This window comes from Arvicola amphibius, chromosome 7 (assembly GCF_903992535.2).
Source record: "Arvicola amphibius chromosome 7, mArvAmp1.2, whole genome shotgun sequence".
Taxonomy (NCBI): Eukaryota; Metazoa; Chordata; class Mammalia; order Rodentia; family Cricetidae; genus Arvicola; species Arvicola amphibius.
The window spans coordinates 95,099,898-95,127,029 of NC_052053.1; the positions used below are offsets into that span (position 1 = coordinate 95,099,898).

Genomic DNA, 27,132 nt, shown 5'->3' on the forward strand with positions numbered 1-27,132 from the left:
TAGATGGACCCTTAAGTAGCTTAGTGTAACTGGAACTTAGCATGCAAATGGGGCTAGTAAGAGAAGACATAAGACGAAGACTGTGCTTGCCATGCTGAGCATTTGGACTTTGTCTTGAAGGTGATGTTAGGCAGTTGGTGGATTTTAAAGTAGAGTCATTCATGGCCAGATTGATGTGTTAGAAAGCTGGTGGTAATAGAACAGATTAGAGTGAAATTGGCCTTTATTTGAAGCAGAGTCTCAATAATGGCCTTGTACAATAAGTTAAACACAACTGTCTCCGAATAGTAGAGTTGGATGCTGGCTGCATTTAGACCTATAGCCTTAGCTACCCAAGAGGCTTAGGAAAGAATCAAGAGTTCAAGGCCAGCCCCGGAAACATAATGAGTCCCCTCTTAAAACATTTAGCCATTTTACTTAACATTATTTCTGGACTTCACAGTGACCCTGCAGGATAACAGTTATTACCATAAAGATACAGAGAAGTATAAACTAAGGATTAGGAAGTTTAATTTTCTTGCCCCAGTACCATCACCATCTGTGGTAGCCTAGCATTCAACATCAGGTCTGCCTCATTGTAAAGCTTACAAGGCTCTTTCACTTGTGCCAGAATGCTCTGTTACATAAGCTAGGTATTGACCAGAAACTCGGGTATGCATCATTTATTAGTCATGAGTACTTGTTGAACAGCATTCATTCACTAGGTATATGTGAGCAACTACTCTTCCCCACCAGCTCCAGGAAGGCAGGGAATAAACAGGGAACGTGATAGAATCCTGCCCTTGCAGAGCTTATATTCCAATGGAAATAATAATGTAAACAAAGAAAAGGCAGGGCTTGGAGAGGTAGCTTTTGCCTCTGGGTTCCATCCCCATAAGGGGATATAAGAAGTACACAGAATAAAACAGGAAAAGATGAAAGTGGCTAAGAAAGGGTTCAGAGACAGAGTACTTGCCTGCTGTGTACAGGGTCCTTGACCTGCACACAAGATGGGGAGACATTTCTGTTCATTCAAGCAGTGTGAGCTAACCTGGCTATTGTCTCATATTCTTCAAATCAGGAATATCAATGTCTTTCTCTTGTCTACCAGTAATATAACTACAATTGAAGTAGGTAGGATAGAATATGAGAATGAATGTTGGGACAAAATCAGTAAATTAGGCCACAGAAAGAAAGAGTGGGAACTTCAGTCTATAGCTCAGCTGGCAAAATGTGTGCCTTGCATGAACAGAATCTTAGGTTCAGTCCTTAGCACCACATAAACTGATATGCAGTGGTACACTGGTAGTCCCAGCGTTTGAAAGGTGGCAAAGGCATCAGAAGCTCTAGGTCACCTTTGTTGGGGGGCGGTTGTGATTGGAGGGCTCTTTAAAATGATGGTTCTGTTTAAACTCACTATCTCTAGAAGGAAGTGTACTGATGGTTTCTTTTCCTTTAAGCCATACCTTCACGTGGGACTTTAGGGTTTGGGCGTACTCAGATGGTGATCTGAAGTGTATGTAAGAAGATGACGATAACTGTTCGGCACTTCTTTACTGTGTCTGCAGGTTGTGAAAGCTAACATGAACAAACTACGACAGAGTTTTAGGAGAAAGAAAGATGTTTATGTCCCAGAGGCCAGTCGTCCACATCAGTGGCAGACAGATGAAGAAGGAGTCCGAACTGGAAAGTGTAGCTTCCCAGTTAAGGTAAAGACAAATGTCTGTGATTCTTTGTGGAGGTAAGCGTCTCTGTGACAGCCCATAGGTTGTGAACTCCTATGAATCAGGGAAATTGGAAGAGTCTTCCAAAAATTAAATTCTCCAGATTCTGCTACAGTGATAGAATTATATGCGAAAAATATGTTGCAGTTAGTGATTTTTCTTTTTAAATTTAAATTATTTAAATAAGTGTTTCTGGCTGGGTAGCAGTGGTGCACACTTTTAATCGCAGCACTCACAGGGCAGAGGCAGGCAGATCTTTGAGTTTGAGATCAGCCTGGTCTACGGAGTAAGTTCCAAGACAGCTAGGGCTACACGGAGAAACCCTGTTTTGAAAAAACAAAAAATATATTAATTAATAATAATTTTTGCTATATAAATCTAGAATTAGTACAAATAAGGACGCTTAATGTGTAGGTTGGGGAGTGCGGGAACTGAACCTAGGATGCGACATATGCTAGGCCAGCCCTCTTATTTGGACAGTCTCTCTAAGTTGTCCAGGCTGCCCTTGAGTTTACCCTGTAGCTCTGGTAGGGCTTGAATTTGTGATTCTCCTGCCTCAGCCTCCCAAGTAAATGAGATTACCTAGAAGCCTGCACTGTCATTTGTGGCCAGATAAGATCACTTCTAATGAAAATAGAAGTCCTGAAACATCAGTTATCAGTTAGCAAGAATTAAATTATTTTCAGTGAGATATATTTAACAGCTAAATAGACAAGGGAAGTAGTTAAAACACTACTTAAAAAAGAAAAGAAAATCAAAAGAAACAAAAGCATCATTTCTCCCCATTCCTGGTAAGGGCTCCTCCCCATTCCCATTGAGGGCTAAATGTTTTTGCTTCTTTCTCCCAGTAATAATGTTGTGATTTCTTTAGCTAATGTAATTTTTCTATCCAGTCTCAATTTATTCACTTTTTTCATGATTTAGCCTTGCATTCCTCTGTCTTCATTTGTGAACTCTTTTTCGCCCAGCATTTGCGATTAGATTACTTTTAATTCTACTCTTGATTTCCTGTACTTATAATTTCTTTTCCACTATACTTTCTTGTTCCATTACTGCTAGAGAATTTATCTTGACAGTTCATCATAAAAAATGAAACCACTTTCTTTGACTTTCAAATTTATATCAGCTGTTTTAATTTCATTTTCTTTACATATTAATAGGTCACTAATGTTTACTCTCCTATAGATATTAATTAAATCTATAGCTTGCGTTTATTCTAAAATTATTTGAGTATTGTAAAATGGTGCGTGGTGGGCGAGGACCAAACCGCAGCAGTTGATAGACTACGCTGTGCAGGCAGAGCTTAAGTGAGGAATTTTACTGGGAGAAGGAAAGGGAATGGGAAAAGGAAGGGACAGGGGGGGAAGAGGAGAGAAAAAGAGAGAGAAAAGAGAAGAGGCGGGACAAGTCCTGCCTGCCCTTCAGAGGAACATCAGGAGAGAGAGGGAGCAAGAGTGGGTTACCTTGTCTCTTAAAGGGACAGGGCAGGCCAGCATAATGCCTCAGTCCTAACAGTGAGCCGTTAAATTTAATGTAAATTTAAGGAATTTACCACAATTTCTTCTCTTTGGAACCATTGGTTCATTGGTATGTTTGACAGGTAATTGTTGAATGTCTGCTGCCTGCTACCTAGAACAAGTAGTGTCCTAGATACTGGGTATTCAATGAACAGCACAGACAAAATTCCTGAACATTGTTTTCATGGTAGTGTATGTTGGAGAGTGAACAAACTTAAAATATATGATATACTGGAAAGGAATTGTGTATTGAAGGGAATGAATGAGGGTAGGTACAGTTTAAAATATGGTTAGGAAGTCCTCATTGCGGGGGCAGGGAGGATGCCACTTGAGAAAACTCCCAAAGAAATTGAGAAAATAAGTATTGCAGGTACCTAAGGAAACAAAGTTAAACAGAGGGAGCAGTAAGCAGAGTAGCTCTTCAGCAAGAGATGCCTGGCATAGTAAGAGGCACAGAGAAAGTCATTGTGTGAACCAGAGGAGAAGGTAGCCATGAAAGTGGGTAAGTAAAAAGTAGATTGTGTAGTTTAATACTTGCAAATAATATCATACCTACTGGCCACATTCTTTGATACAAATACAATACTCTTTATAAATTCTGAATTAGTTTACAGAGTTCCATACTTGTACTTAATTATGTGTATAAAGAAGAAATAAATGTTGCTAAAATTTTATCTAACATATATTGTCTTTCCTTGATTGACATGGCAGTTACATTTGTCAACAGTTACTACATGTATGTTTATTTAAAATGGAATTAGAATCTAATAAAAGGTCAAGTGGTGGTTGCGCACACCTTTAATCCCAGCACTTGGGAGGCAGAGGCAGGAGGATCTCTGTGAGTTCGAGGCCAGTCTGGTCTACAGAGCAAGTTCCAGGATGGTAAAGGCTGTTACACAGAGAAATCCTGTCTCGAAAAAACAAAACAAAACAAAAAATAAACAACACACAAGCAAAAATAATCTAATAAAAGATAACCCTGAGTAAACTTTTTCTGTATTACAAGTGTCTGATAGTAGGTGTGTTAGCTGTTCATTCTTGGGCCCCTGTCTACTATCTAGAAGTAATTTTTCCCAGTTCTTGTTCCTGCCAGTGCCCCCATTACAGCCCCTAATCACTCCACTGAAAAGCTGTTTGCCTAGAGCTTTTGTGGGGTGGGAGTTGGGATACAGTCAGTCTTGAAGCACAGCTCAGGCTAGCCTCAAATCCATGATCCTGCCCCACTCTCCTGAGTGTTATTACCAGCACACCCAACGCCATTTTAAGGATTTTGACTTTTATTTAGACAAAATAAAAAACTATTAAAGATTGTTGAGCAGAGAAGTTGCATCATGGGACTTCTGCTTGTGAAGGCTCACTTTGTCTCCTGTGCTGACAGTTGACTCTAGGATTACAATATTAAAAGCAGAGAGCAGTTACGAGGCCACTGCAAAAGTTTATGTGAAATAGACAACTTAGTTATGTCAGGGTGATAACTAGGATATGTCAGGAATTGAAGAAAGGGGTCAGTTTTTGGAAATATTTTAAAGACATTCACCTTAACCACTCAGCTATGAATAAGATGTGTGTATATTTTATAGGAAAAGCTGATAGCATTTATTGATGGGTTATCAATAAATATTGATAGCATATTTATTGTGATACATCACAAAGAGGAAAAAGAAAGGATGGTTGAAGATTTCTATTTTGAGACAGTGTCTCAGCCAATCCATGCTGGCCTTGGATTTACTGTGTAGGTGAGGATGATCTCCAACTCCTAATCTTCCTGTCTCTGTCTCAGAAGTGCTTTGGTTACAAGTGTGCTTCTCACACAATTAAGATTGCTAATCTGAGTGGTTAAAAGATTATATTTAGCATATATTCTTTTGGAGGAGATTGCTAAAAGGATTGCATTTGTGAATGGGAGAATATAAACTCAGTTGGGGTGTTGCAAATGGGATCTCTTTAAATTTTCATTTTTTTTTTTTTTGAGGCAGGGTTTCTCTGTAGCTTTGGTGACTGTCCTGGAACTAGCTCTTGTAGACCAGGCTGGCCTCGAACTCACAGAGATCCGCCTGGCTCTGCCTCCCGAGTGCTGGGATTAAAGGCGTGCGCCACCACCACCCGGCTTTAAATTTTCATTTTTTTTTTTTTAATTTTTATTTTTCGGAAGTACAGATGGCTCCCCCTGCTTTGTGTTTTTTGTTTTTTAAAGACAGTCTTTCACACTACAGCCCTGGCTGACTGTACAAAAACTTAGAGCTAGCTGGGTGGTGGTGGTGCACACCTTTAATCCCAGCACTCGGGAGGCAGAGCCAGGCGGATCTCTGTGAGTTTGAGGCCAGCCTGGTCTACAGAGCAAGTTCCAGGACAGGCTCCAAAGCTACAGAGAAACCCTGTCTCCAAAAACAAAAACAACAACAAAAAAAACCCAAAACTTAGAACAATCCTCCTGCCTCTGCCTCCCATGTGTTTATATATAGTCATATACTACTACGTACAACTTATAGTTGACCTTTGAGTGTTTAAATAATATCTAGCAACCTTGCTAAACTCAGGTCTTAGTTCTAGTAATTAACTTGAATATTCTTTTATTTTTTTTCTGCGCCAGTTGATTGAAGGGGACTGTATTTGGCCCTGGGACCATGGCAAGTGCAGCCCCAGCTTTATTTGGCCCTCTTGGGGTGCAGGTTGTTGTTGTGGCTGCATTTCTTGCAGCAGTTGACGGCAGGGTTTGGGGGTGCAGGTGTGCGAAACACACAGATCATTTTGTCATGGTTGTCCTGTCAGATACTGGCCTCTGCTGGTCACGGGGGTGGGGGAGGGCAGGGGATGCCTTCCTTGTCTTGGATCACTGGACTGGACCTCAAGAGCGGTGGTCTTGCCTGTCAGGGTTCTCACCAGGATCTGCGTATTGGCTGCCTCGTTGAAGTGTTGAAGAGAAAGAAGTTTTTTTTTTTATGTGCATCGGTGTTTTGTCTGCATGTATGTCTATGTGAAGGTGTCAGATCTTGGAGTTACAAACAGTTGTGAGTAGCCATGTGAGTGCTGGGAATTGAACTTGGGTCCTCTGGAATAATAGTCAGTGCTCTTAACTGCTGGGCCATCTCTTCAGCTCCAGAATATTCTTTAAAAAAAAAAAAAAGATTTATTTTGTATTTTATGTATGTGGGCATTTTGCCTGTGTTGGTACATGCACCAACAGAAGAGTATGTCAGTTCCCCTGGGACTTGAACCTGGTTCTCTGTAAGAGACTCCTACGAGTTCCCGGAGTGCTTTGCCTTTTGAATCAGAGAGTTGCAAAGTTCGAATGACGCTTGTAGGCCGGACGATGGTGACGCACGCCTTTAATCCCAGCACTCGGGAGGCAGAGGCAGGTGGATCTCTGTGAGTTTGAGGCCAGCCTGGTCTATAGAGTGACTTCTAGGACAGGCTCCAAAGCTACAGAGAAACCCTGTCTCAAAAAACAAAAACAAAAAATGACCCTTGTGGATAAGCACAGAGTCAAGTGATAGCAATTAGAGAGAACTTGTGAAGGTATCTACCCCCAGGTCATGAACGGCCCCCTGCACCCACCCCCTTTAGTGGCACCACTGGATGGCAGAGACTGTACTGTAAAAATGCCCATCCTGAAGGACCTGGCCACTGTGGCCTTCTGCGATGTACAGTCCACTCAGGAAATTCACAAGGTGTTGAATGAGGCTGTTGGTGTCATGATGTACCACACCATCACCCTCACCTCACTATGACAGCATGGACATCAAGGCTGCTGTGAGCTCAGGGTCGCTGTCGCAGTGTCCTGTCTGCTGCAGTGGAGGAGACAGCCAATTCCACCATCTGCCCCTTCCTCAGTCTGTATCAGCGGAACGCATGGCTGTACCGGGTCCTACGAGAAGGCACACGGATACATAGCGTGGAACAGATCCATGAGGTTGTCTCAGGAGCTGCTCAGATCCGAGGTGAAGCACTGGGCCTCATAGGCTGGCAGTTGCTGTTGAAGCCAAGGCCTTTGGATTCAACATCATATTTTATGGCCCCTACTTACAGGATGGGATAGAGTGTTCTCTGGCGTGCAAAGGGTCTACGCCCTGCATGACTTGCTGTATCAGAGTGACTATGTCTCCTTGCACTGCAGTCAGAATGAGCATTCCCACTTCTTCAACAGCTTCACTATCAAGGAGCATTCCGTGTGAATGCAACCCAAGGTGGTCTGATGGATGAGAAAGCCTTAGCTCAGGCCCTCAAAGAGGGAAGGATAAGAAAAGCAGCCCTCGATGTGCACAAGTCGGAGCCCTTTAGCTTCACTAAAGGCTAGTTGAAAGATGCACCACCAAATCTCATCTGTGCACTGCACACAGCCTGGTACAGCAAACGAGCATCACTAGAGATGAGGGAAGCAACTGCCCCTGCGATCCACTGAGCAGTTGCAGGTCCCATTCCAGAAAGCTTGCGAAGCTGTGTCAAAAAAGAATTCTTTGGTACATCAGATCCTTGGTCAGTCATAGACCAGCAAGCAATTCATCCTGACCTCAATGGTGCCACATATAGGTATCCACCAGGCATCGTCGGGGGTGGCTCCAGGAGGGAGTCCTCCAGCTATGGAAGGAATCTCTGGAAGTATCCCAGTGCCTCACAACCTCCCCACAGTGGCACATCCTTCCCAAGCTCCCTCCCCCAACCAACCCACAAAACACAGGGACAATCAAGAGCACCCCAACAGGCAATAGCAGAGAATGCTAGAAGGTAATCAATCATTCAGATAAACTTGGGACCAGGAGACAGTATCAAACAGATGAACTAGGGAAAGGAATTTGGCATCATGGACATAGTGTTAGAACTACAAGCTAGACTACTGAAGATGTTGTATGCTTCTGTAAGTATGGAGAGATTAGGACATGATTTATTAACAACCAACTTCTGTTATTGTGTGTTAAGTTATTCATCTGTGCATCAAATCACAAAGAATAAATAGAACTTTCCTTCTTCAGTCCCTTGGGTAAAGCAGGTCCTGAGCAACTTGCTCTAGAATGTTGCATCAAGAGCCCCTAATATTAATAAAAAAAATTGAGCAGAAATCCTCATCAAGACTAGTCCCTTTGATGCTCACCTTCCTAGACCTGGATGGAGGGGGGAGAAACTTGGACTTCCCATAGGGCAGGGAACCCTTACTGCTCTCTGGACAGGAAAGGGAGAGAGAGTGGGGGAGGAAGGGGGGTAAATGGGAGGCGGGGAGGAGGCGGAAATTTTTAATAAATAAAAAAAAATTTTTAAAAATGGCAAAAAAAAAAAAAAAGACTAGTCCCTTTGGTCTACAGGGGCTGGTTGCCTCCTTTGCTGGTAGGAAGATTAGTTAAGACAAGATGGGGAGGACATTGTGTGGCTGTGTAGACATCTACATGCACAGGATTGAATAAGTAAAAGCTTCTGTACAGAAGTTCTCTCAACTCGGAGCAGGCAAGACTGTTTGTAAGTTCATTTGTGAAACCTTCCACTAATACAAAAACAAAACGAGAAGAACAAAAAGAAAAAAGTATTAAGTTTCACAAGCTGTAGTCAAATATTTTTCTCAGTTTCAGATACTCAGCTATTTTATTGAGTGGAAAGTCTTGGGCAAGAAGGGTTCAAGAAGAATAATGTTGCATTTCCTTATGTCTCAGGAAACACTTTCTATGGTAACTTGTCAGTTGGTCTATGAACAGACCCACTTTCTTTTCTTCACATGATACTTTATATGAGAACTCTTCAGATGTGCTATCGATGTGACTGATTTTAACAAGTCCTATTAGATTTGTGTCTGCTAGTTACATGCTTTATTCATAGTCTCTTGTGAATCGTTGCCTTTTGTTTTTAAAGGTGGCCTATTTCGAGCCTTTGTACAGGTACATTCCTGTTTTTGTGACAAAAGAAGAACTTTAAAGTTGTTCCAAACAGAAAAATAATGTCTATCAGGAGTATGTTTTGTTTTAGTGTGAGTTACCGTTACTGTATTTTTTTATTGTATAGGTGGACATTTAGCGTTCAGTACAGTTTTCAATAAAAAAAATTTTAAAAATGTCTCTCATAATATTTTTGCCAGATTTTAATAAAGTAAGCCTGGCCAGGCATGGTTGGCCCAAGCTTATGATTCCAGCACATTCAAGATAGAGAGAGGCAAGAGGGTTAGAAATTGAAGGTCATCCTTGGTGATAGCCTGGACTGAGATCCTGCCTCATAAAATCAATAAAAACCAAACAGATAAGCAAACAAAAGTGAGGCATCCCTCGGGCAGGGCTATGTCTACCTCTGATCCGCTTCCATTCTCAAGGTGTACTTTCCAGGTGGCTGTTCGGCGGAGCCCATGTCTCTTGCAGTTTCTAAATTCCAGTCTCCATTTCCTTAGGAAGGGAAAATGCCAAGAACTCATTTTTTTAACAAGCTCTTTTGAATTGTTGATTTTGAGAGGTTTTATCAAATTTAGCTTTTATCTATCCCTCGCCCCCTACAAACACACACAATAGTTCACTGGTAGTGTGGACTATTGCCTGAACACACAGAATAGTTTGTTATCCTTTGGGGATATATCAGCATTGATGATCATTGCCTGGGTGTTTTAATTCATTAAGAGGTGCAAAAAGGATGACTGACTGACTAGTGACTTAAGGCACTTGCCACCAAGCCTGAGTTTGATCTCCAGGACCTACATGGTATAAGGAAAGAACTGACTCTTCAAGTTGTCCTCTGACTATAGAAGTCATATATACTTGAATGTATGTTCTGCACCGTGCACATACACAACACCACACACACACACACACACGTACACACGTACACACGTGTACTTTTAAAAAGAAAAGAGGATAGTCACTAAACTGATAACAGGAGAAGGCCCGTTCAGACGCCCTCTCTACTATTGCTAGGAGTCTCAACTGGGGTTATCCTTGTGGGTTCCTGATAATTTCTCTAGCACCTGGTTTCTCCCTAACCCCATAATGGCTCCCTCTGGCAAGATATCTCTTTCCTTGTTCTCCCCTTCTGTCCCTCCTCCAACTCAGTCTTCTTGATTCTTTATGTTCCCATCCCCAATCCTCTCCCTTTTACCCCCTTCCCAGTTTACCCAGGAGATCTTAACTATTTTCCCTTCCTGAGGCAGTCCCTCTATGTGTGTACCTCTTAGGGTCCCTCCTTTTACCTAGCTTCTCTGGAGTTTGTGGGTTGTAGCCTGGTTATTCTTTGCTTTATATCTAATATCCATTTATGAGTGAGTGCATACTGTGTGTGTCTTTCTGGGTGTGGGTTACCTCACATGGGATGTTTCTTTTTCTAGTTCCATCCATTTGCCTGCAAATTTCAAGATGTTACTGTTTTTTTTACTGCTGAATAATATTTCATTGTGTAAATGTACCACATTTTCTTTATCCATTCTTTGGTTGATAGGAATCTAGGTTTTTTCCAGATTAATCAGATCAGTGACTACCCTAATTGTCATCATAGAACCTGCATCCAATAACAGATGGAAGCGGATGCAGTGGCCCTCAGCCAAGCAGTGGGCTGAGCTCCTGGAGTTCAGCTGAAGAGAGGGAGGAGGGATCATGTATACAAGGGGTGGTGTCAAGAACGTGATGGGGAAAATCACAGAAACAGCTGACCCAAGCTAGTGGGAGCTCACGAACAATGGACTGACACCTGGGGAACCTGCACGGGACTGAACTAGACCCTCTGAATGTGAAAGTTATGTGGCCTGATCTGTTGAGGGGAGGCCCCGGCAGTGGCACCAGGACTTATTCCAGGTTCATAAACTGGGTTTTTGGAGCCCATTCCCTATGGTGGGATACTTTGCTCAGCCTTGATAGGGGGGGGGGGGGGGGGAGCTTGGTCCTGCCTCAGTTTGGTATTCCAGACTTTGTTGACTCCCCAAGGAAGGTCTTACCCTGTCTGAGGAGTGGATGAAGGATAGGAGGAGGTAGGTAGGAAGAGGGAGAAAGGAAGAATGGGAGAACTGGGGTTGGCATATAAAATGAAAACTAAGCCGGGCGATGGTGGCGCACGCCTTTAATCCCAGCACTCGGGAGGCAGAGGCAGGTGGATCTCTGTGAGTTCGAGACCAGCCTGGTCTACAGAGCTAGTTCCAGGACAGGCTCCAAAGCCACAGAGAAACCCTGTCTCGAAAAACCAAAAAAAAAAAAAAAAAAAAAAAAAAAAAAAAAAATGAAAACTAATTTTTTTTAAATAAATAACTTTTTAAAAAAAGGCTGGGCAATGGTAGTTCACATCTTAAATCCCAGCACTCAGGAGGCATAGGCAGGTGAATCTCTGAGTTTGATCCCAGAGTTCGGAGTTCTAGGTGAGGCCAACCTAGTCTATAGACAGTTCCAGGGCAATAAGTTGTTTCTTTATGCAGAGAAACCCGTCTCAAAAAATGACATCAACAAAAAAAAAGAGCTGCAAAAATGTTACTCTTTCAATTCTCCTCTCCCATATTCATTTACAGTCTATGTATTGTCTATCAACTTCTCTGTATCTTATCTTCCATTAGCAATAGTCCCATAGTTTAATTAGGAATGGTAAGGCAAGACGATAGTGAAGGAAATGCTGAGCTTAATTCCTCCTTGAGCCATAAGTCGGGTTACCAAAATGGGCGACTGCTCTGTCTGGTTGGCTATTTTGCTTTGAAGAATAGCATTAAGTAAATGCATGTAAGAGCAGTAAACTATGAGGCGTTTTTTCAACAGGAGTTACACATTACTTCATTTAGCAGAGAGTGTTAGGTAGTTGGAAAAGACCTAGAAAGCCAAAGACCTGAGTTCTGTTCTTGGCGATATCAGTTTACTAGTTAATATAACTTTGACTCCACTCCTTTACCTTTATTAACACTTTGTAAATGGAAATATTTGGATATTGTAAATTCTTTTCGGTACTGAACTATCACAGTTATGTGTCATGATTTACTCAGATGGAATTATACTCCAAATTTTAAAGAAGGGAATATTTTAATGTGATTTATCATTATGCTTGGGTTAAAGACACATAAAATGTTGATTCTGTTTCTTATCTATTTGCATACTATATTTGCTGTATAAGTAGTATAATCTATATATGCATGATGAAAATCTTCATAGTTTGTTACAAAGGAGTGATTATTATTTTACTTTTTTAACTTTATTTAATTTTATGTATGAGTGTTGTCTGCATGTACACCTGCATGCTGGAAGAGGGCATCAGATCCTGTTGTAGATGGCTGTGAGCCACCGTGTGGGTGCCGGGAATTGAACTCAGGACCTCTGGAAGAGCAGCCGGGGCTCTGAACCGCTGAGCCACCTTTCCATCCCTATTTTACTTTTTCTACTGTTGGGAAGAACATTACCAAAGTGGGGGCATGGGTTCTAATTTTTAATTTTTTTCAGAAAGGGGAAAAATGATTTAATTCATGAAGAATGCAATTCCACATAGTAATTTTTCTAGTGCACATTTTTATGAATAAAAGTCTCTTACTCAGAGAGTCTGGAAAAGACATAAACAATAGAAGTTCCAGTGTCAAATATTTTAGCCATTAAAGCATAAGTCAGCTGCAGTTTTTCAGGGAGATAGTGTCTCAGAGAAGAAAAGAGGCCTTTGAAATGACGTTTACTTCAATGGACACGTTCTTCTTACAGTCTCCTGAGACTCAGGACTGATTTCCATTTTCATGTTTCTAAACAGATAACATCATTAAGAGTCAACAGAAATAGGATACGGTTTTTGCTTTCTATCAAGTTTTCTTTCTTTGTTATTGTTGACATGAATAGTCACATGTGGCCATTTGAATTGATTTACATGAGTTACATGTTAGAATAAAAATAATTAGAAAATCTTACATTTCTAGAATCTGTAACTCTCATAAAAGCATCCCGTTTTGGTCTGTAAAATGGAAACATGTTGAATAACTTATAGGCAGTAGTAAACATTAGTCTCATAAAAATAAAAATGTGTATGTACATACATATGTATATATATACCAGCACAAGTATGATATATATATTAGATACATTTATATTAGAGGTAAGAATGTGGAGAGACAGGTCCAATGAAATTATATAAGCATTTTATAATTTATGCCTATGATTTTGAAAATTTAATGAACTATGAATGTTTTATATATATACACACACACACATATATATACATTATTAAAATTGGCTAAAGTAGAAAAATGAAGGTTGAATAGGCCTTAACCATGAGTAAAATGAAAACACTGTTTCTTTGTTTTGGATTTTTGCTTTGATTTCTGAGGGTTTGAAGGGGAGATCTCGAGACACAGTTTCTCTGTTTGGCCCCAGCTGTCCAGGAACTCGCTCTGTAGACTAGTCTGGCCTTGAACTCACAGAGATCCGTCTGCCTCTGCCTCTCAAGTGATGGGATTAAAGGCATGCTCCATTGCTGCCCAACAAGAAAGCTGTTTTTAAAAGTAATAACTTCTCTAAAGGACTTGGTAGAGATAGTTTTATGAACCAATGTTTCCAAACCCTACAAGAATTATTTCTATTGTATGTAAATATATTGAAGTAAATAGAAAACAAGGACAGTCTTATAGATTGATGGAATTAATAAAATACTTATACAGCCTACTATCACAGATATCACAGAAGCAAAAAAAATAGACTTAATTAGACTTTTTTGTTTTTTTGTTGGGTTTGGTTTTTATTATTATTATTATTTTTTTTTTTTTTTTTTTTTTTGGTTTTTAGAGACAGGGTTTCTCTGCAGCTTTAGAGCCTGGCCTGGAGCTAGCTCTTGTAGACCAGCTGGTCTACAAACTCATAGAGATCTGCCTGCCTCTCTCCCGAGTGCTGGGATTAAAGGCGTGCGCCACCACCGCCCAGCTTGGGTTTGGTTTTTTGAGACAGGGTTTCTCTGTGCAACAGTCTTGGCTGTCTTGGAGCTCGCTTTGTAGACCAGGTTGGCTTGAACTCACAGAGATCACCTGCCTCTGTCTCCCAAGTACTGGGATTAAAAGTCTGTTTCACCACTTTGTAAATAAACATGAAAACTAGGCATAAAAATTGTAAAATGGGCCGGGCGGTGGTGGCGCAAGCCTTTAATCCCAGCATTCGGGAGGCAGAGGCAGACCAGGCCAGCCTGGTCTACAAGAGCTAGTTCCAGGACAGCCAGAAGCCAGAGCTGTTATATAGAGAAACCCTGTCTCAAAAAAATAAAACAAAAAATCACAAAGAGGATCCAGGCCTGGTGGTGTATGCCTGCACATTTAGTACTTGGGAGCAGAGGCAAGAGGATCAGAAATTGGACCCACCTGATCAGTGTAAGCTAGATAGTTGTGTCCTATCTCAAAAATAAATAAATTTCTGAGCATCAAAGGATTTTAAAAGAGTGAATTCCAGAATAGAAGAAAACATTGTGAAATCATTCATCTTAACATTTGATGTCTAGGATATCTAAGGAATTCTTTACAGATATGCAACCCAACTAAAGTACACAAGGAGGAAATATTGAAAATTCTTCAAAGGTACACAAGTGGATTATTTATACAAAGAAATGAGAATAAATAATAACATTTATTATACATTAAGGCTATGCAAATCAAAACCAGTGAACTAGGCTGGTCGTGCACTTTTAATCCAAGCACACAGGTGAGAGACTGAGATGAGATTATTACCACAATTTGGACAGCCAGAGCTGCATAGTGAGGCCAAAGCTAACCTGGACTATATAGCAAAACCCTGCCCAAAAACAAAGCAAAAAGATTCTAACTATGAGATACATTTTCATACCTATTAAGGTTGCCACAATTTTAAAGCAAAAAGAAAAAAAAGGCAATTTTTGTGGATGTGGAAAAATAAAAAGTCATACATCACTATTGGGAATGCTCAGTGGTGTGACTGTAGAAAGCTGTTGTCACTTCCTTAATATTCCTTTTAAAAATATACCGGCCGGGTGGTGGTCCGGGTGGTGGTGGCACACGCCTTTAATCCCAGCATTCCGGAGGTAGAGGCAGGTGGATCTCTGTGAGTTCGTGACCAGCCTGGTCTATGGAATGAGTTTCAGGACAGGTTCCAAAGCTATGCAGAGAAACCCTGTCTTGAAAAAGACAAAATAGGGGCTGGAGAGATGGCTTAGAGGTTAAGAGCATTGCCTGCTCTTCCAGAGGACCTGAGTTCAATTCCCAGCAACTACATGGTGGCTCACAACCATCTGTAATGTGGTCTGGTGCCCTCTTCTGGCCTGCAGGTATACACGCAGACAGGATATTGTATACATGATAAATAAAAAAACTTTTTTTTAAAAAAAGAAAAAAACAAAAAAACTAGCAGTTGCACTCCTGGGAATTCTAAAGGAATAAAAAGAATGAGATTAAGAATTCCTACAGATCTGTATTTGCTACTACTCACTGCAGCCTTATTCACAGTAGCCGAGGGGTATAAACAAGCCAGGGTTAGTTGTCAGAGGACTGAACAAACGTGACATGCAGCACAATGCCGTGTTACTTAGCACTGACAGGAATCTGGTTCTGATACGTAGTACTACATGATGGATTTTACAATACTAGACTAAGTGAAATAAGTCAAACAAAAGGACAACACTATGTGATTCCACTTAAATAGCTACACTGAACTAATTCAGAAGACAGACACATACTAGAAACTGCCATAGACTTAGCGGTCAGAAGAAGTGAAGCATCACTGCTTGGCAGAGTTTGTGTTTGGAGTAAAAAAAAGCTAAGGGAATAAGAATGTGAACAGTACCATTTTGAATATAATAATGCTACTGAATTGTGCTCTTTTAAAAAAGTTATCATACTTTGTGTGCACATATGCATGCCTATGTACACACTATTTCTGCCACTGCACATGCATAGGGTCAATGTGTGAGTCCTAGGGATCAAACTCAGATTTTTAGGCTTCTGTACGTACCTTTCCCCACTGAGCCATCTTGTTAGTCTCTGAATTGCATCTTTTAAAAATGCTAAAATGAGTCTGGAAAAATCACTCGGTGGCTAAAAAGCTTGCTCTTACAGATGACCCAGGTTCAGATCTCAGCACCAAATGGCAGCTCACAACCATGCATACCCAGTTCTGGGGGCTCCAACATCCTCTTCTGACCTCTGTGGTCATGAGGAATAGAAATGGTGCACATTCAAGGCAAACATTCATACGCAGAATTTTTTTTAAAACTTTCTAAAAATTGCTTAAATTGTTAAAGATGGGGGCTGGAGATATGACTTGGTGGTTAAGAGCACTTGCTTCTTTCATGGAAGACCCAGGTTCAGTTCACAGCACCCACATGGTGCCTCATAGCCATCTGTTACTCCAGTTGTAGGAGGTTTAGTGGCCTTTCCTGGCGCCACAGCACTAGACATGCTATGGTGCACATACATAACATGTAAGCAAACATGAATATACATAAAATAAACTTTTTATTGTGAAATGGGCCAGGCATGGTCCGTACATGGAATCTCAGCCTTTGAGAGGCTGAGGTATGGAGAACATGAGTTTGAGGCCACCTGCACTACCTAGGAGGTACAGCCTAGGCCACAGGACAAGAAAAACTCATCTTAAACACTAAAAATGAACAAAGAAAAAAGAAAAAGACAAGCCCCAATTGTAAAAATTTTCCATATTTGCAAATCATGTCTACAAGAGACTTGAACTTCAAATTCAAAAGAATTCTCTAAACCTGATAGGAAAGCTAAGCATGGTGGTCCATGCCTATTATTTCTAGCACTTGAGAGGCAGAGGCAGTAGGATCTGGGAGTCAAAACCAAGCCAGACTCTAAAGTAAAATCCCTCTGGAGAGAGAGAGGGAGGGAGGGAGGGAGGGAGGGAGGGAGGGAGAGAGAGAGAGAGAGAGAGAGAGAGAGAGAGAGAGAGAGAGAGAGAGTTAGAGAGAGTTAGAGTTGCTGGCCAAAATGTAGAACTCTTGAAAGACTCACTGCAGATGACGTGGTATGGACATTTTAGGAAAGAAGATAATAGTTTCTAATAAAGCCAGACCTGTGACTGCCACCTGACTTAGCAGTGTGCTCCTCAAATTCCGATGAAGACAAAAGACTTAACTACATTTTTATATCAGGGTCAGGGCATTTGGTTTCTCATCACTAAGAATAATGCTGGCTGTAAAGTTCAGTTAGAGGTTATCCTCTCCATTCTCCTACTGAGTTCATCCAATGTGGTTTTCTAAGTTTAAAGTTTAAATTTGGTATATATTCTATTTTTTTGTTGTTGTTGAGACCGTCCATTTTGCAGTTATTTCAAGACAATTTGAAGATGGATACTAAATAGAAATCCCACACTAGCTCAGAATTGAGTATAATAAAGGGTTATTTATTTAGGGGTAGACACACAAATCATGCTCCTGCACGAACAGGGAACAGGAACTGATTCTAGCAGCTGGAAGAGAGAGGGAACACACTTTATATTGGCATTTATAGTATAAGAGGCCATGCCCAAGTGGGCAAGTAACTTAAACCTACAGCACCTCCCCCTTTTGTTTAAGCCTAATACAAAATTATATGCAATAAGAATATACATCAGATATAAAAATTAGAATTACACCAGCATAAACAATAAAAAGCAAGAATCATATGATGTTTCAATAATTATCCTATCCTAAAGAGTTTAAATCTCGTATTATAAATAACTTGGCCAAGTCATGAGAGGAAAGTAACAACTATCTAGTCTTCAACCCCATCAAAGACCCGAGAAGGGAAATATTACTTGAGTAAGCAGGAAGTACAATCAAGCAACTTTCAAAATGTGTAACAATTGACAGAGACAACTGGCTACCTGGGCAATCACCCAAAGTCTCATTTGCAACGTTGAAGCAACCACCTTTGGCTAAGGCCTAGAGTGACTGACAGACCATTTTCAGAGGTAGGAAAATTTTCAAACTTCTTTCCCTGTCTTGGCAAGATTGGACAGTCTTTCTTCTTGTACCCTGCTTGTCCTGTCTGGACATGGTGCATTTTGTCAGTGATCAATGCATGGGTAGTTCCTTGCCCAAAGGCCAGTTTTGCCAAGAAGAAAACAAGCTCCAAGTCTTCGGTGCCCAACATTTTCTCAAGAATAGATCAGTGCTGCCAGGAGCAATCGTGTCTCACGTCAACAGAACCCTAAGTTATTTAAATGCCATATTCTACAGCTCTTTGAAGTAGTTGAAGATTACCTATCTATGCAGAATACAATCTCTATATATCTAAAGAACCTGATTAACTATAAGTATGACAAACATGGATGACTCTTGACCTATAATTTTTAATATCTATATAACTTAAAGACTAAGACTTCATATTAAGTGTGCAACAAGTGAGGACAGTGACCTCAAAACGTAAACAGTGTATCTTGATCAGAGGTAGAAATGTATATTGCAATATGATAAATATATTCTAAAATTGTATCAATATACAAAATGTCTTAAGCAGAGGTAGAATCATGCATGCATAAAATATGATAAAATAACTTTGCCTAGGTATACAAATATTGTAAACCAAAATAGGAACATATTCAATATAATTTAAGTTTGTATCAATATCCAAGAACCTATACCAATGTAAGTTGCTTATAAATAATAGCTCATAAGTATTCACTCTGTTATTCACTATTATCATTAGTGTGAGTAAGCTCACACTAATCTATTATCCCATCCAATTTCCTCCTTTTTTTTCCCAAAGAGATCCCTGAGCCTACATAATTCCCTCCCAACCCCCAACCCTGTAACAATCATAATCAACCCCTAAATGATGTCCCTAACCCTGAGCTCAAACTCAGGGACGTCGTCTTCCAGAATTACTTCCAGCTGTCAGGGGGGCAATGTTCTTTCTGTGGGATCCTATGAAAGTAAATGATCCTATAAAAGTAAGTTCCAAGATTACTGTCTGGTATAATTGCAAATAGTCTCTGAGTACACTAGTGCCTCTTTGAATGTTTTTATAAAACTACTTTTAAAATATGTGTGTTTGTAACATGGATTAGTTTTCCACAGAAATGAATTAAACTCAGGATTTTGCTGTATACCAGCTGAATATTTCATCGTAAGACCCTGGGATTTGTTTGAGTCTTTTTGAGGAAGGGAACCTGGGGACTGTAGTTTAGTTGGTGGATCACTTCTCCAGCATATATGAAGCCCCAGGTTCACTCTCAACACTGTATAAAATGGGTATAATAGCACATACCTGTAATCCCAGCACTTGAGAGAGAAAAAAAGCAGGAGGATTATAAATTAAAAGTCATCCTTGACTACATAACAAGTTTGAGGCCAGCCTGTGCTATATAGGTGACTTGTTTATAAGTAACTATGTTTGTTTTGTATCCTATATCTAAAACTGCTTAGGAGTGTTTTTCAGATCTTTTTTAAAACTTTGGACTATTTGCATATATCCATAGTAAGATATCCTAGAGATAGGACTCAAGTCTAAATGTAAACATTTATGTTTCTTATTTATCTTACACATATAGCCTAAACATAATTATATGTAGTATTTTTAGCATTACCTGATTTTGACTGTGACTTATGTAACCTGAGGCCATGTGTGAACTTTGCTACTATCTATATCATATCTATATCTCATGTCTGTACTCAGAAAATTTCATATTGGAGGAATTTGGATTGTTGTTAGTTAGATATGAGAATTGTATCTGTCTAGTTTTCAAAGCCTGTATAAATCTGTGGTGTGTACACCACCCATTGGTGGTGAGTATGAGAACTGGGAAATGGTGTTTCTGTTGGTAGCTCTGAAAGTCCCAATATACCAGTTACAGGAGCAGATCCTTACCTGTGTAGTCCAGGTTTAGCCCAGAACTTCAGTTTCCCAAGCTTTTGTCCTCCTTAGTAGCTTTTTGCTTGGCTCTCTCCTATAGCACCCTCATTCTCTGACTAAGTGGAGAGGATACTCTGAATTTAAGGTGTTTTCAGCTTTGCTACTTCTGCTGCTTTAACTGTCTCAACATTACCAGTAGGTTTCTTGCAGCTCCTTGGCTTTCTCTGAATAGGAGTTTCCCTTCCTGCTCCTCACGTCAGAGCTAGAGTCATTTTACCAGAGTTCCCTCGTGCCCGTTCTTACTGCTTTAACTGTATTTTTCTAAATCGGAGCTTCCAGTGAAGGAAATGGGAAAGGTAAACTTGGAAATTGGTAATGCCTCAAGCGAACAGGCCTTTGATTCTTCTGTTTTCTTTTCAGAACCTCAGTAGCTGCTCCAATGCATTGTATCCAGATTTTATGGTTTCATCTAGTGGGAGGCTTAGGGTGTGTATACTAAATGTTCTGTTGACTGCAGTTTCTGTCCCACCAGGTCCCACAGCCATTTAGTCTCAACTAAACACACAGAGATTTGCATTAATCATAAACTGGTTGGCCTAGTAGCTCAGACTTCTTATTAACCCTTATAACTTATATTAGCCCATAATTCTTGTCTGTGTTAGCCACATGGCTTGGTAACTTTTTTGGTGAAACAGTCACATCTTGTGTCCTCTGCATCTGGGTGACAACTGCAGACATTTTAAATAAATAATGATTGGCCAGTAACCAGCTAGGAAGTATAGGTGGGGCAACCAGGCAGGAAGTAGAGGCGGGGCAATGACAACAGGAGAATTCTGGGAAGAGAATCAGTCTGTAGTCATCACCCAGACACAGAGGAAGCCAGACACAGAGCAAGCAAGATGTGTCTGCCTCACAGAAAAAGGTAGCAAGCCAGGTGGCTAACACAGACAAGTATTATGGACTAATATAAGTTATAAGAGTTAATAAGAAGGCTGAGCTACTAGGCCAATCAGTTTATAATTAATATAGACCTCTGTGTGTTTATTTGGGACTGCGCGGATGAAGGACCCAGCAGGACAGAAAACAGTATTCTCCACTTACCTGGAACCAGATGCTGAATTGCCTTTAAGAAAGCACATGTGGAGCCAGGACATGGTGGCGCACACCTTTAATCCAGCACTAGGGAGACAGAGGCGGGCGGATCTCTGAGTTGAAGCCAGCCTGTTGCTAGTGTTTTGTTGTTTGTTTGTTTTTTACTCTTTTGCTCCTTAGCTCTTTGAGGAGCCTACCACCCAGCTCCCAAATAAACCACACATGGAGACTTATTATTTCTTATAAATCCCAGCTTTTGCTTGGCTTGTTTTTTGCCAGCTTTTCTTTTAACTTAAATTATTTCATCTATCTTTTTTGTCTCTGTGCTTTATCTTTCTCTACTTCTGTATACCTTACTCTCACTCTTAGTCTGTGGCTGTCTGTGTGGCTGGCCCCTTCTTTTCCCGCTCTTCATCCTTTCCTCCCAGATTCTCCTTCTATTTATTCTCTCTGCCTGCCAGCCCCACCGATCCTTTCTCCTGCCTCACTATTGACCGTTCAGCTCTTTATTAAACCAGTGGGTGCTTTAGACAAGCAAAGTAATACAGCTTCACAGAGTTAAACAAATACAACATAAAAGAATGCAACACATCTTTGCATCATTAAACAAATGTCTCAACAGCATAAACAAGTGTAACACATCTTAAAATAATATTCCTTAACACCAGTCTGGTCTACAAAGCAAGTTTCAGAACCCAGAGTTACGTAGAAAAACCCTGCATGAAGAACAAAAAAAACAAGGGAGAAGGGAGGGAGGGAGGGAGGGAAGGAGGGAAAGCAAGCACTTGTAGGTCATGTGTGATGATGCATACCTGCAATCCCAGATGCTCCAGAGACTGAGCTAGGAAGGTCATGAGTTCGAGGCCAGCCTGAGGTGCATAACAAGACTGCAAGATCTTGTCTGTTAGGGAAGGAAGGTGGGAACCCTTAGAATATGGAATCAAGGCATATTGTCACCATCCCTTTTGCTTAACCTGAGACTAGTCCTATGATAAGGTTTAATTTAAATTATAATCACCTTACAAAAAAATTCATTCTTAACTTTTCACACTGTCTCTAGGGTCAAGTGCAGACTGATTTCAGTACTCAAAATCTGTTCATATTCCAGGCAACAAGAATACTAGCTGATGTTTAGTTATCCTATTACACATAAATTGTTTGTGCACTTCTCTCAGCCCATGATAATTTCTGAACCTTATAATTCCTTCCTCCTCAGTAAGCACCTTATCAGCTGAACCGTCTTGCTGGTCACGTTTGTACTTTTTCATGCTAGGTGTACATATTTTGTCTTAGAATTGTTTTTATGCGTGGAGATAGAGGAGCTGTATCTCACTTAGGTTATTATGCTCTTGCCCCTGTAGATTCAGATGACTGAATATACTTAGTGACTATCATATACTTTTTGATTTATTCCCCTGATAATTCCTATAAAATAAGATTGCCTTTACTTTTCTTCAATAACTATGAGTTTCGTGATGCAGGAGTTTAATTCTCTGTCATCTGCTATCTACTAAATAGTTTCTCAGTGAATATCAATAGAACTAACTCCTTTCCCTTCTCTCCACAGTACCTTGGCCATGTAGAAGTTGATGAGTCAAGAGGAATGCACATCTGTGAAGATGCTGTAAAAAGATTGAAAGCTGTATGTATTTGGTGATTGCTAATATTGATCTATATGCTATCAATATTTTCCTACAAGATTGTGCTCATCAGTCAGAACAGTGTGTTCTCTCAAGGCAAAAGATGTGAGCTTACTGAAAAAGAGAACATCTCATGTTCTCTATTCAAAAGTACATATAAAGACCAACTCCTACATTATCCAGATTATGCTTTTCACTTATTGACCCATAAAAAACAAGCAGTATGAAATCTGATAGAAAATAATATTCTAAAGCCAGCCCAGAAATGCTACAGTTAACACTTAATTGTGATACCTGAATGATAACACTGTTAATTTTAAATCTATAAGAAAGAACTTCCCAGGGACAAAAGTAGAAGATTCCTGAGCAATGCCTGATGCGGGACTTCTCATTATCTTGACTCCTACATCTTTCTTCCTATGTTCCTCTGACAGAAGCAACCTTCTTTCTCTTCCTTTTGCATAAACTTGAAATGTATAACTCCTTTTCAAGAGACATAGCATTTTCTTTGCCGGTTACACCATAGAATACATCCTACATTCATACTTGTGTATTTAAGAAGGGAGAGAAAGTATTTACAGTTGATACAGGATCATATTGAAGTGTTAATTTTCTATTTTCAATGTCTAAGTACTGTCCCATAACTCTTTAAGCCCCCTTCACAGCCTCCTTCTCTCCAGTATGTAGTCATTCCCCACTTTGCTGTGGAAGCTTTAAGCATCACTTCTGCATGGCCTATCCCCAAACAGCATTCAGTTCATGTTACTTTGGGTTTGCTAGTATAAGTTTGGCTACTAATGAGTGCTTTTTTTTCTCAGTTTGCTTAATAACCAAAACTTTTCTTCTTTATTGGTACAGTTTATGTTACCTCTTGTGTATTCCCTCAGTATCGTATATATAAAATTTAAAAATATATCAAAGAGGTAGATTTTACTTTGGAATAAATGCCTGAATCTGTTGTAAAAAGAAAAGTAAAAAAAAAAAAAAACCTAATTGTAGAAGACAAAACATAAACAACTCTGTGTGCAGATGGTACACATACATTCATCTATATGTAGAGAAAACCCTTTTATCTCAGATTTTGCAGTTAAATTCTTAAGTGAAAGTGACAGAAACCCATCAAGTTTCCTCGATTTCATCAGTGTTAAGAGGGCTCCTGTGCTCTGTGGTCCATGAAACTAGTTTGACAGATTTGCTCTCTTGTATAATTATTCCCTAATTAAATACAGACTCAAATAATTTAGCTTTCCATTTTTATCAAAACTAGCTTAAAAGAGAAATAAAAGGTTTTTTTCTTACAAAATAATTCTCCATTCCTCTAGAATGATAAATTAAAGAGTTTAGGTAAGGATGTTTTAAAAATAATTATTTAACTTCTTAAAGATTATTTTTGTTTGTTTCTTTCCTGAGATAGTTTCTTTGTATAGCTCAGTATGTACCCCAAGCTAGCCTCTAGCTTCTGATCCTGGCTTGCCTCCCTGGTGCTAGAACTACAGGCATGAGCCCCATTCCCAGCCTAAAGAATATTTTATATCAGTGTGTTACTAATGATAGGAAACAACAGACACACCAGGAAATGGAGGGCGGGGACAAGAGAGGTGGCTTAGCAGTTAAAGGGGCTTGCTGCTCTGTAGAGGATTCAAATTCAGTTCCCAGCACCCTCCTGAGGTGACTTTAACTCCAACTCCAGGGGATCTAATGCCATCTTCTGTGATTACCACACACATGTGCACAAACCCACACTCAGAAACACACATAATTAAAAATAAAAATAAACCTTAATTTAAAATCCTAGGATGCCAATTAGATTATCCCAAGACAAACTATAGTTATTAATGTCTTAAAAATTATATTACTTAGGGTTACGAAACCACTGTGGAATTAGAAAATATTTTAATTTTTAGAAAAATCTTTTTAATTCGGGGCTGGAGAGGTGGCTCAGCAGTTAAGAGCACTGACTGCTCTTCCAGAGGGCCCAGATTTAATTTCCAGCACCCACATAGCAGTTCACAACTGTCTGTAACTCCAGTTCCTGGGGATCTGGCATCCTTATACAGACATATCACTAATGCACATAAAATAAGTATTTTAAAAGAAAAATTTTTAATTCAGTCCTTTTGAATATCAAACCCAGGGCATCACAGGCTGCCGAGCCACGATCTTTAACATTACTGTCTAATTTTGTTTGTAATCTTTGGTGTCTGACTTAGTTGGGTTTTTGAGACAGTTTCAACTTCCAGCACATTACTGTCCTCTGCCTCCTGGGTATGTCACTTCATCTGAATCTTAACTTAAAAAAAAAAATAGAAACATGTATATTTTATAAAGTACAAATGAACTCCAAGATTTACAAATAGGGGCTAGAAAGATTCCTTAGTGGTTAAAAGCACTGTCTGATCTTCCAGAGACCTAGATTCGATTTTGAGTACTCACATTGTGGTTCATGACCATCTGTAATTCCAGTTCCAGGGAAATCTTACATCTCCAAGAGACAGGCATATACCACAGGCATATATGTGTGTGTGTGTATCTGTGTGTGTGTATATATATACATATATACATAGATATATATATATACATACACACACACACACAAGGTTAATTTTTTAAAAGTGTTTAGTAAATAAAACAAGATCTCTCCCAAATCTAGATGTAGCCAGTATTTAAATGTCTAGTTTTATTGCTGTTGGGAATTTTCGGCATTTTTGAGATAGAGCCTCCAGCTCTTCCTCCTGTAGCCTCTACTTCCCACGCACCGGAAGGATGGGTGGGCACCGCATCTCCACTCCGCTCACCACCGAGCTTAAAGCTAATTTGTTGAGTAGATTTTTTGTTTTATTTCACCTTTTACTTTTAAAACAAGATTATTGTTCGAGGTCCACGACTGTTTGAATAACATTTAATGTGTTTTATATTTACCATAAATAGAACCTAAATTTGCATTTTAAAAATTGTAGTTATACAGGGCCAGACAGTGATTACAGCTCACAAGGTTGTAATCCCTGATCTGGGAGTGTGAAGACAAAGATCTCTGAGGCTCACTCACCAACGGGTCTAGGTGAATTAGTGCACTCCAGGATCACAGAGACCCTGCCTCAACAAAGTAATATGAAACAATCAAGGAATACACCTGCATCATCCTCTGGCATACTATATCTAGGAAACTTAGGACAGTTATATAAACTTACATTGGCAAATGTGTTTAAAAAAAATAAGCTGGATTTTTGGGTAATGGGTAAATTTCTACTTATTATGCTCAGTAAAACATCACTGTTCTGTAGATAAACTGTCTAGTGCTATACTGAGAACCTACAGTCAATAGGAAGTCTTCAGGATATTGTCTTGTGAGTCCACATAGCTCCATGGTGGTTTGTTTTTTTGTTGTTGTTTGTTTATTTGTCTTCTCGTATTTTTACTAAGTAGAGATACTAGGTACCTTTCTTTTTTGACAGCATTCTTTTAACAGATATCCAGCTAGGATCTACAGCCTGCTGTGCCCAATTCTTACATTGTACCAAATGCTGTGTCGCTAGTGTGTGTTTGTTAATGTAAAGATCATAAAGCTTCCTGAAAGACTTTTAGATAAGTGGAAACAAGTTGTAGGGTATATAAAGGTGCAGGGGCTTAAAGAAACAAAATACATTTGCGATCTGTTCAATCTGAATGTCAGAACTTTAAAATGTGAGGAGTTATGTAGTTTACATACCACCAGTTAAACAGCAAACAGACATTAAGCCTGTCGCGTGAACGGCCTATAAACCAAAAAGTTCTCTTTCTAGTGGTTTTAGCCTTGTGGGGAATTGAAAATGATTTAAAGTATAGTTGTATGGGGACCTTCCCGAAGTGGTTCCCTTGTAATTTAGAATTACTTTAAATTGTGTTAGAGGTCATCAGCAAAGTTGACATTCTCCAGTGGAGAAAATAGTATCGAGATAGTTTTTAAAATATGTACCTCAGCCGGGCGGTGGTGGCACACGCCTTTAATCCCAGCACTCGGGAGGCAGAGGCAGGCGGATCTCTATGAGTTCGAGGCCAACCTGGTCTACAAGAGCTAGGTCCAGGACAGGCTCTAAAAAAGCTGCAGAGAAACCCTGTCTCGAAAAACCAAAAAGAAAAAGAAAAAAAAAAATATGTACCTCAGACCATCTCTTACCCTCATATACATGAAGTAACAATTATTTTAACTCATTTATTTTGTGACATAATTCACTAATTAACTACAAAGCTTAAATTGCATAGAATAAATTTCAGAAATGGCTGTTGCTTAGTTATGTTATAGGGTGGTAAATAATGCATTTAGCAGTGAACTCTAATTACTGTATCAGATTTTGCCTTGCTTCACTGGGATCTAAAATGCCTTTAATTGTAGAATGCTATTTCATTCTATTGCTTCTAAATGTCTCTCTTTCTCTGCCTTTGATTTTAGATTTGTTTCATTATATAACTAGTTTCTAGTATGTTGGGTTTTTATTCACTAT

The 27,132-nt window shown here is 39.7% G+C and overlaps 1 protein-coding gene and 1 pseudogene across 11 annotated transcripts in view; both read left to right on the plus strand.

The window, feature by feature from the left end:
• The window catches only part of Numb (NUMB endocytic adaptor protein), a 124,191-nt gene that overhangs the window by 70,562 nt on the left and 26,497 nt on the right, over positions 1-27,132 (plus strand). For all 11 annotated transcript variants that reach the window (XM_038336027.2, XM_038336029.2, XM_038336028.2 and 8 more), the window contains 2 exons: positions 1,548-1,688; positions 22,582-22,656. In XM_038336027.2, the coding sequence (XP_038191955.1) occupies positions 1,563-1,688; positions 22,582-22,656 (201 nt within the window). In that variant the 5' untranslated portion in view covers positions 1,548-1,562. The remainder of the gene's footprint in view (positions 1-1,547; positions 1,689-22,581; positions 22,657-27,132) is intronic.
• LOC119818548 lies at positions 6,679-7,926 on the plus strand (annotated as a pseudogene).